We start from the raw sequence: 11,431 nt of genomic DNA, 5'->3' as shown, positions 1-11,431 counted from the left end.
AAAGTGTGAAATAACTCTATATATTTTAGACATATACTATTTTATGTCTTTGTTTTTTGATAGCGCTGCAAACCCTTGGTGTTCTCTCAATGAGCTTCATGAGGCAGTCACATGAGATGGTTTTCACTTCACAGGTGTGCCTTGTCAGGGTTACTTTCTTGCCTTATTAATGGCGTTGGGACCATGGGGTTGTGCTGTGTGTGTCCAAACTTTTGGCCTGCTCTGTAGAAATAAGAATAATAATTATAAATAGTAATCTACTTTAAATATATGTGATATTTGTAGGCTATTCATCCAACTAACTGTATACATTATAATACAAACCATAAGACACTGCAGTAAATTGATAATCATGTTCAACTCAGTGTTCAGTTCAGTAATATTATTTAATAATATAAATATCAATTTTACCACTAAAAATTGAAGTAATCAAACATTTGTTAGAATGTATTTATTTTATTAAAAATAACTATCTGAAATGATTATTTGCATCACTTCTGCATAGCATTGAGTTCTCTGCTGCAAAAAAGGAATAATGGATTTGATGAAATGCATCTTTTTACCAGCAGGTGGTGATGTTTCTCTGCTACTGAGGCGTTACTCCTGCTGTTATCACTACTACTACTAAAACAAGAGCTGCTAGTATTTGGCAAGTTCACACATAATCACTTTAACGACTATGTTTACCATGTGACTGAAAAATAGCGCTGCATCAGTTTTGAAGTTTTGGACCATTTTGGCATTTTTCCTGCACAAAGAACTCGACCATAATTACAGATCTGTTTGCTGATACCACTGGACTGAATGCCGTCTGGTGGGAGCAACTAATGCCTCGGGCAAAAATGATAGCAAGATAAAAAAATAACTGTCCAAACTTTTTATATTTTGTATTTTTTTCTCTACACCTTTCCTTCTTTTCAAACAGGAAGTGAACACAATTTAAATGACAACATGTAAGCAAACAAAATATTGTGCTAACATGTAAAATATATGGTGTGAATGAACTATTTAGTAAAACACATGGAGAAGGAGTCGGATTAAATAACCCCGTTGTGCAAATGTAACCTTGAGATGTTTCTTAATGTAACTTGCTAAGCATGTCGGAAACAAATAAACCATACAACCATACCATACCATACCATACCATACCATACCATACCATAAGCACAGCAGTTTATTTTTTTTCTCCTACTGAGACATTTTGTACAATTCTATACTTCCTACTTTGTTAAAACAGTTTGGGGAAGGCCTCAGTGCATAAATGTCCATAAATTCTAGCTTGAATAAGTTTTGTGTGGAAGAACAAGTCCACATTTTAGGATGAGCTATAGTGAGACAACACCCCTGATCTCTGCCCTCACAAATGATCACATTTCACATTTTGTAAAAAGTCGTACCAGAAGGAGAAAAGCAATAATGTCTCTTCATTCACAGGTTAATTAGTAACGTACTTCCTGGAAACTCGTTGTTTACTGAGTCACTGATACAGTGGCTCATTAGGCTGACTTGCTTGGACGTTGGGTCATTACAATATTATTTAAACGGGTGGGTCCAGACCAACCAATTGTGAACAATTGATTTAGAGCGTTTATTTGCAGAAAATGAAAAATGGTCAAAACACAGCAAAAAAGATTATGAACTTTATTTTGCATTTTTATTTTTAAACCAGGAGTCCAGAAACAATCTCTTAATAATCTCGGAAATGCTTTCCACCCGTCTTTCGCACTGCTGTTGGGTGACTTAAGAATTCAAACAGCTCTGCCTTGTTTCATTGCTTGTGAACGTGTGCATGCATTGTAATTCAACAGACACTGCAATGGCTGTCATACGTGTGAAGTTTCTGAATTCAGAAAAATATGAGGTGGTCTCTTAAATGTTTCCAGGGCTGTGCACTGTATGCAACCTCAAAAAGCCTTGTAACATAATTCTGTTCTCCCCCTCAACTACATTTCACATAACTGGTAAAAGTCAGTATGATGGATATGACCCTTTCAATGTGTCACTTGTTATTCCAGTCAAAAACCAAGCCTTGATACACTTAAGTGCTGTGTATACAACAGGAGTGGAACGAAAAGTCTGTGCATATACTGTAAGTGGTGTCGAGCCAGCAAACTTGCCTGGGCCCGAAATTTGACGTCAGGTGGAATGCGAGTTGGGCAGCCTGCTCTCCTCTGCATACCCCTACTCAAACTCTGGAGCTTGACTCCTCCTCTAGCTGTTTGCAAATCCCAAAAAGTCTGCAACATTTCCTGAAATCCCCGCCGGCTGCTCATTAGTCTTTGTTGAGCGTGTCCTGACTTCCTCATGTTTCCTCACTCTCAATACAAATAAAAAAAAAAAAGAAAAGTTGACACAATGTAGGTTTTTGTATATTGTATGTGTTTACAATAAGGTATATCAGTTCTCATGATGCACATTAAATCTCACATATTAGTTTACCTCTTGCCTGTAAAGAAAGAAAAAAAAAACCTGAGTGAAGCATAAACAACGTGAAGGCTGTGATTCATACCAGATTTTCCCAGCATCACTCTCATAAACTTTGTCTTCTTGTGTGCAGTATCGGCTTCTTATCTTTCCGCTTGGCAGATTACCCTTCACTAAAAAGGCAAACTGAAGCTACACAGTCAATGTAATTGTACAACTCAAAAACCCAAAACCCAAGTTTCACTTATATGCCACCTGATTATTGCAGTGTAGTGTTGTGGTATATAAAATTGGAATATGCACTGAAGAGCAGCTTCAGTGGCAATCAGCAATTAGCACTATCAGCATCATCAAATAATAAATGTACAGATTTACACGCAGAAAAATGCATCAGGATGTCTTAATTTTGTCCCCAGATGGATTTAGTGTATTGCTTTCATATTCCAGCATCAATTTTTGACAAGGATAATGTATGTAAAAGCCACAAAATGAATACACACACTTTGTAATAATGTAAGATGAGGACAGAAATCATCCAAAATGCCCCAATAGCTCTAAATGCATGGTGCAATATCCTACACGAGATGTAGCTACATGATAATTTAGACAATACAAGAGTCAAATACTAGTTAAAGGAAAAATGCACTTTATTTTGGAATTTTGCCCATCATCCACAATCCTTATGTGGGACATGAACACACATCTTTCCCCTTTCTGTGTATTCTAAAGATATAAAAACAGCTAAAAAGAGGCAGATAATGAATGCATTTAATGGGAAGCAGCTATTATGCCTACAAAGCCCACGATTAAAACACCTCCAACAATGTTTTATCGTTTTGTAACAGGCACATTCATGATAAAATGTAATACTTACAGTATTTTGCGATAGTTTAAGCATTATTGGAATTTCCTTTTCGGGTGCATTGATTTCACATAGCAACATAGAAATGAGTGCCACACCTATTGTTAACTTTTCCTGAGGCGCTGTGAGCGTGTGACGCTAGTTGGTGTGGTATAGTGAGATGTCTCTATGTCAGAAAAGTAGTTGTTCGGAGTGAGTGCCTACAATAAGAATGTTGCTGTAGCGTGGTTAATATGCATGTCACATGACATAAATGGAGTGTTGTTGGCGGTTTTTGGAGATTTTTTCAGAAGGCTTTAAAGGCGGAACAGTTGCATTCCATTACTTGCATTCTTAGCTGCCTGTTTTTTAACTGTTTTTTTATCTTTAGAATGTATAGAAATGAGAAAGACATGTGTTTATGTCTCACATAAGGATTGTGGATGATGGGCAAAATATATATTGTACACCATAATGGTTGCTGAGAAAAGATATAACATTGGTGTAAAATGCAACTTTGGCTGTGAAAGGTGTAATTTAAGAACATGCCATTTTTGTGAAGTCTCTAATTGCATGCACATGCTAAATAAATACTCTCCCCCAAAAGACCCGCAGACTGCAGAAAATAATAAATAAATATTAAGTGAAGGGAAGTGAAATGGTCACACTGAGTTGCATAACCAACAGTCACTTTGCTGCATACTTGGAAACCACAGCGGCTGATTCCAATCCACTTGTTATTTTCCTGTAGCTCTGTGGTAAACTGCACAATGCCCTACAATGCACTCTCCCTAAGGGCAATTAATCAACATTCTTATTTCACCGTTACTCTTGACTAACACACACATGCAGAGATACAGTGGAGTTCATATTAACTGATTATTTAACTTCATGTGTAACAATACGAATTAAAGTACACTCCTGATCAAAATCGTAAGACCAGTTGAAAAATTGCAAGAATTTACATTTTGCAATATTTCCTTTACTAAGTCATCTTTCACTGTTGTAAAGTTGTGGAATTGCCGTTTGTGACATGTATTGGCAGGCAATTCGTACTTTGCAGCATTTCTTGACAATCTGGCTTTTCAACTGTATTAAAGAGCAGCATTTCCTTTGCGATGTAGCGAAGTGCACTTTCCGTGAGCAATCATTTTTTTCCTCCTGATTTCTACTACGTTACCTTGCATTGCTCCTCACGAGGCTACACTTTCTGCTGTGTGCATGCTAGCAGCCCCGCCTCTCCTCATAGAGACAAAGAGACTGCATGTGCATGTGTTAGGGCTCACTTCACTGAAGTCCTTGTTATATGGAGCAAACACACTCTGTGGCTGAAAATAAGCACAGAGTGAAACCTCTTCCGGCATGTTTGGAGGTGAGAGAAGAGGCAATATATCTAGCTCAGCAAAATTATCCACTTTATTTTCTTGTATCGTGTGGTTACTTATTTTGTTTATTATGACGAGACTGTTTTTTTCTGAACAAGATACCTCATCACGTTTAAATCTTGCGAGTTCTTGTTGCACGAGAGCTCATGACACTCCTAAATATTCCTAATTTCTAGTAACTAGTAATGTTGTAGTGAATGAATCAGAAGTTGGCAAACCAAGATTCATCTGGGTACTGAGATGCAATGTATATTGGGAATACGAAGCTTCAAGAGTTGGAGGTCCATGCTCTTGTTCATTCAAGCCTTATATAGCTGAAAAAGGAAGGTTGGATCATTTTGGCCAACTGATGTCTGTCCCAACGATGATGGAACTAGCAGACAAACATTAGTCTCTAATTCCTGTAATCCTATTCAAGTGTTATTAAACCATGAGCCATGTTTATGAGAGGAAGCTTGAGTTGATCTTGAGTCCGACGTGTTGTTCAAATTGAAGTGTGTTTCCGCTGCAGTGGGAAAGTTTTGGCTGAGGTCAATGGGAAGTTCTGGCATGTATCATGTTGCCAAATGGGATGTCACAACAACAGCGCGTGTGTGTCATGTTATTGCCGCACTATAAAATGAACTATATCTTGCATATTTGATCCTATCATGCATGAAGATATTACTAAATTAAGCTAATGAAAAACTCTACTTCCTTCCTCACTTACAGATTTCATGTACAATAAAGAAATAACAAAAAAGTTCCTCTTCCTTTCCCCCACCGCTTTTTAGCCTTGTGTCAGTGAATAGAGAAGAATGCATCACATCCAGCGCCTTTTCAAAAGTTGCTCCATACTTCCTGCTGCAGCATGACAGATGACTCAATGACAGCAAGCTGACGTGTGCTTCAGATTGCCGAGTTTGCGTCAGACCTGACATGCAGGAAGCGGTTCATTTGGCACAGCTTCTGTCATGTAAGCTACAAATTACAGCATTTAATGCCCTGTCATGCTTGGAGGCTTTTACTTTTTTGTGTTAGACGATCATTGTCAGCGGTCATCACATGTCCTATCATGTTGTCATATGTGTATTGCCACATGCAAGCATGGTATATACAGTGTTCATTGGGATTACGCTTCAAATATTCATAAAAAAGATGAATTGCAGTCACCACTCAATAAAAAAGGCAGAGGCCGAGTCACGTAGGGTGCTTTGTTTGGGCACTTGATTCTGCGGAATAGTACAGTACAGGGAAAATGGACAAGTTTGTTATATGTATAACTGAGACACTGTATGAAAAACAGAGAAAAATGTAGTCGGAAATTTTGTCCAAAACGGAATTATACAAAAACTAGGGCGTTCCAAAACTGTAGTTTGATTATTTCCAGTATTCAATGTTAACTGTAAAAAATAAGTTAACCACTGTTATTGTTAGAATGCAAAAACAATAAATCACAGTTTTAACGTGAACCATAAATGATCTGAGGTGCAGATGCGCTTCTCACTTTTTAATGTAACCTTCTGTATTGTAACACAAGTGTAAAAAGAAGTTAGCGGCTGTTACTTGTAAAATGACAGATTTGAGTCTGCATATCTTCCAAAATATATTTTTCTTCATTTAACGGACCTTTTGAGCCTTGTCTTTCTTTTGTAATAAGTGTCCCAAAAAATCCACAAAAAGCCAAATAAAAAGCAAAACACCCGTGTTAACACTTTGATGTTGAGTTCTTGCGTGATTTCAAACTACAAAAGTTTTGCGGAACTTCACAGGCATGTTTTTCCTTAAAATGTTTTCAAAATGTATGACCTGTTCAACTGTTAGTGTATATGTAGCGTGCTGTGATAAAGGATTATCCTTTTGATAAGTTACATTTACAGTTTTCACTCTTTTAAAAAAAAAACATTTTATTACAATAGGCACGCTTTAAAACCTCGATAATAAATATTAACATGTTTCATGGTTAACAGTAATTGTGAATTTGATGCTTGCAACATGTTTCAAAGAAAGTAGGACACTGGTAACAAAAGTGTGGGAAAACTGTGGAGGGCTCAAATAACACCTGTGTGGAAGGGTTTGCAGGTTTACAGATGAATTGTTCACCAGTTGTATTGCTATAAAAGAGTTTTTGACAAGCAGCAACAACAACAACAACAATGGGTGAGTGAGACGTTCACCTCTTTGTGTGTCTTTGTGCTGTCTTTGTTTCGAAGATGCTTAAAAGGTCCAAATTACATTTTTTGAAACCAAAAAATATACAAGAACACAACCACCAGCTAGCATATGTTAATAATGCTTTAAAAGAACAAAAACCTTTGATATTTTTCACAATTAAGAATTAAACTTCACACAAATTGTCATGAATTTTTGTTTGGCCTGAATAAAACAATTGGTGTTCATGGCTGTCACTCACGGCTGTTGGTATTCACATAAATGTCCGTGGCTTGTGCACATACACAAAAAGCAGTCTCAGAGAAGCGGGAGTCAATTTGGACTCATGGTCATGATAGGATATACATTCAATGATAGCTAGCGTTGGTAGCAAAACTTTGCCGCATTGCAGGGTTTCCGCTACATGTAATGGATCGTGGTGGGGCACCACGCCTCAATAAAAGCCACCACACCTTGAAAATTAGTTTTTTTTTTTTTTAAACGTAAAACAATGTTAAGTAATACAGTGTATGAATGGACATATTATCATTTATACAGTGTATATATATCATTCTAACTTATTCCTATTTATTGTTAACAAGTTTTTCCTATTTTATCACTTTTATAAAATTTTGAATTTATTTTTTCCTTATTTTTACATTTTCTTCTGACAGTGCATAAGGTCATTATTTTAACTCCTGTTTGCTTCTTTATATTTTTGAACGCCTTGCTTTCTTTTAACACAGGAAGAGAACAAAATGTAAATGACAAAATGTAAGCAAGCAAAATATTGTAAGTATCAACATGTTAAAAGTTATGGTGTGAACGAATTATCAGCAGTAGACATGGAGAAGGGGCAGGAGTAAATACGCTCTGCTTCTTCCTACCCCTTTTGAAGAGATGTAAACATGTGATTGAGAAACATTGGTGTGAAGAGGTTAAACAATAACTTGTTAAATAATGATATTTGAACGTGATCTATTGTTAATATTGTCATACAAGTACATCTCTTTTATTTGACTGATTTAGTTGTGACTTTCCTACTGGCCACTTTAATTACAGTAAATGCTGAATCAGTTATGAGTTGATCAATATGTATGTATGACCTCGGTCTGAGCAACTTCAAAAAATTCAAAAGCCATAAAAGAATATCATGCATTCCTATCACATATGCCAGTGGATTACAAATTTTTAGTCATTGTGTTTGCCAAGTGATAATTCTTAATCAATGACAAATACTGATCGATGAGTGTGTCTCATAAAGTTGACCTGTCTGCTTCTCAAGTTACCTTACTTGCTTCTCACCGTGTAAATTCCCACTCGGCTGCCAACAATCCCATCTTGCGCAACACCTGCATGTGAGGTGACTCATGCGCCTCCTATAAAAGAAGAAGACTCTCCTCTTAAGCGCTAGATTCAAACAGCAGAGCTCCAAGGCAGCTGAGAAAAGGGGAAAAGCAAAGAGAGAAGGAAGCACGACAAGGCAAAGAACCGATCCGCTTCACTGTTACTTCTTCAGCGAACCTTCGGAAACACAGCTGCTTCTTTTTTTAAATAGTTTGAGCTATTGTAGAATTTGTCCAACTGCAAAAATGATGAGCAAAGTGATCCTCAGTGCGTTGGTGGTCCTCCTGGTCTCTGTGGCCATCAGTGAAGGTAAGGTTACTTGTATATTGTGTCATGCACCTATGGAATTGTTGCATATCCAGACATGGTCATGGAGGAGCATCCCATGTAACGACATTTCTCAACCATGACAGGAATGACTCTGAGAAGCTTGGGAGTGGAGCTGCACTGCCGCTGCATCCAGACAGAGAGCAAACCCATCGGACGCCACATCGATAAAGTGGAGCTAATTCCTGCCAACTCCCACTGCGAGGAGACTGAGATCATGTAAGAACTTTTTCACATTTTTGAAATGTAACCTCAAAGGAGAGGACCGTTCTCTTGGCGGGTGGGGGGTCCATCCAATTTATGCATGTTTCTGATGGCTTTTCTGTGCCTTTGCAGTGCTACACTTAAAAGGACTGGTCAGGAGGTGTGCCTGGACCCTGAGGCTCCCTGGGTGAAGAGGGTCATTGAGAGAATCCTTAACAAGTAAGTCTTCTTACTCCTTTTACCATCAATATTCACACAATTACACCTACAAAATCACCCAAAAATAGTCATTTAAAAACTAAGAACACAATGCTTAAAATCATGCAGGAGCATGATCTTTCTTTTATGTCATTCGATTATGCATGTGTACCCAGTAATTCATAAATCAGTACACATCATCAATGCAGAAGTTTAACAACAAGCTTCTCTTCTCCCTGCAGCAAAAGACGCTGAGCTGACGCCATGCGGAAAAGGGCTCAAGGGTTTCCTTCTACGGAAACTTTAACAAATACCAAAAAAGTGTTGATATAATCAGGGACTACTTAACTTATTTAAACAGTGGAGCGAGTGGACAAGCTTACTTGAACAACTGATGACGCTATCAGAAGACACACTATTTTTGTATCAAACATGTTATTTATTGTCAAGTACGCACTTGTTTGAATGTCACTCATATGTGTATTTATTGTCAAGTACGCACTTGTTTGAATGTCACTCATATGCTGTGTGGGCTGCAGCCTTTTTGACACCACGCTGGCGGTTATGAACTGTTACTGTTTTTGGTGCTTTAACTTATGCTTTCACATATTTAATGTTGTATTTATGAATGCATATTTATGAATCCATCGGAATGCAATGTTTGTATTTTTCCACTTCACCCTGTTGATGAATAATAAAAGAAAATTTGAATATATTTATTTCATTAGTCCTTTTCCTCTGTTATCAGGTAACACAATTTCACCTTCTGGACTGAAAGTGCACTCATCAACCATAACATTGGGTGCAAATGTAATCAAAAATAACTGCCTTGACAAAGGTAATAATGCAAAATGTAGCCTTTTTAACTAAATGAGGTATGATACAGTGCAGTTCTGCACGAAACATGTGACCTACACTTACAATAATTAACATATTCTTAATTTAATACCTCCCTGACAGTTTCCATGACAACTACGCATTATAATCTTTGTAAAACCAGGGTACATATCTGACATCTTCAGTGGAAGCCTTCTGCTTCCTTCCCTCTCATGTACCATCAACACTGCAGCGTGTTTGGGTTGACTGTGAGATTATGCAGAGAATGTGGCTAACAACTGTAAACTAGTAAATAGTGGAGTTGTAATCTTGCATGCGTCACACATCTCGTTCAGCCTTGCTCAACTTTGTACTCTGTGTAGCTCAGTCTTCCTTAGTTTTTCCTCGCCTCCAACACCAAAGCGCTTGGTCATATGGGGTTCACTGGGTGTAATGGGGTAATTAGTTTTATATGATTAAATAGACTGCATGAACTTGCAACATTTCTCTCAAACAGTTGTTATGGGGGTTTGTATGCAATTTTTGGTATTTGCAGCATTTTTCTTTTGCACTTGTTTTTGATCCTACAGCCTTCATGTCATTACAGTATTTTTCATTTGCGGCATTTCCCTGTTGCATTTGTTTTATGGCGTTTGCTGCATATTCACTCCTGCTGGACACCGTACAGACTTGAGACCATGCAGTTGCCTCAATATAAGGCAGGAACGCTGAAATGTACAAGTAGAAACATGCATGTTGGGTTAATTGGAGACTCTAATCTGTCCAAGTGGTATGGAAAATGAATGGACAGACGGAAAGAGTGTTTGGGCAGCATTGTAGGGTGTAAATACAACATTATATATCACGAAAACAACCACTTTGACAACTTACAAGTGAAAGAGAGCTGTTCCTTTCCTGTGAATGTGCCGCAGGAAGTACAAGGTACAACCGAAAGCGCTCAGTCATTCGAACCTCACACTAACTTTTACAGCATTCTGTGTTATGCTGTTATGTATTATGCTGACATTTTCTACTTTGTTATCACATATTTATAAATTATTACCGGCTTAAGATAAGTGAGATATTTTTTTCTGTAACAAAAAAATTACCTTTTTTTTTTTTTTTTTTTAAAGAAAAAGCGCACATATAAAAAAAGATTTAAAAAAATCTGTGAATTTGCGAATGCTGAATTGTGAATATGCAGGGATCCGCTTTATATCCAATATTGCTTACATCCACTAGGGGGCATACTTGCAAGGTATCTCGGGATGGCTCTTGTACAGTGATGTGAAAAAATATTTGCCCCCTTCCTGATTTATTTATTTTTTTGCATGTTTGTCACACTTTAATGTTTCAGATCATCAAACAAATTTAAATATTAGTCAATGACAACACAACTGAACACAAAATTTAAATGAAACTTTTTATTATCAAGGGAGAAAAAAATCCAAATCAAAAAGTTGTGGAAAAAGTGATTGCCCCTAAAGCTGCAAACAGTTGGGCCACCCTTGGTTTGCTACGCGTTGCCGATGAGTTTTGCCAATCGAGGCGCCCATTATGGGCACCTCTCTGCACATGGAAGTGACTGTGACCAGCTGCTGTACACTGGTGAGCGACGCGTGAATAGTACGAGTCTCCCACGGTTGTGATTGGTTGTCTGATGTGGAGGGAATTTGGAGGATTGAGAGTAAATCGGAGGAAAAGAGGCCGGTGTTGATCGAGTGCTCTTGCTAGTCCCGGATCTTGCTAATATTGAAGG

At 37.7% G+C, this 11,431-nt stretch overlaps 1 protein-coding gene across 1 annotated transcript; it reads left to right on the top strand.

Moving 5' to 3' along the window:
- Nucleotides 1–3,700: 3,700 nt before the first annotated feature.
- Nucleotides 3,701–9,540, top strand: cxcl8a (chemokine (C-X-C motif) ligand 8a). The gene is made up of 4 exons (XM_054780328.1): nt 3,701–8,436; nt 8,541–8,673; nt 8,791–8,877; nt 9,099–9,540. Exons 1-4 carry the CDS (start codon nt 8,373–8,375, stop codon nt 9,109–9,111), a joined length of 297 nt encoding a protein of 98 aa, XP_054636303.1. The 5' UTR covers nt 3,701–8,372; the 3' UTR covers nt 9,112–9,540.
- Nucleotides 9,541–11,431: the final 1,891 nt, after the last annotated feature.

This window comes from Dunckerocampus dactyliophorus, chromosome 6 (assembly GCF_027744805.1).
Source record: "Dunckerocampus dactyliophorus isolate RoL2022-P2 chromosome 6, RoL_Ddac_1.1, whole genome shotgun sequence".
In the NCBI taxonomy this organism is placed as follows: domain Eukaryota; kingdom Metazoa; phylum Chordata; class Actinopteri; order Syngnathiformes; family Syngnathidae; genus Dunckerocampus; species Dunckerocampus dactyliophorus.
The sequence above is the reverse complement of the archived record's forward strand: the minus strand, read 5'-3'. Positions and strand labels throughout refer to the sequence as shown.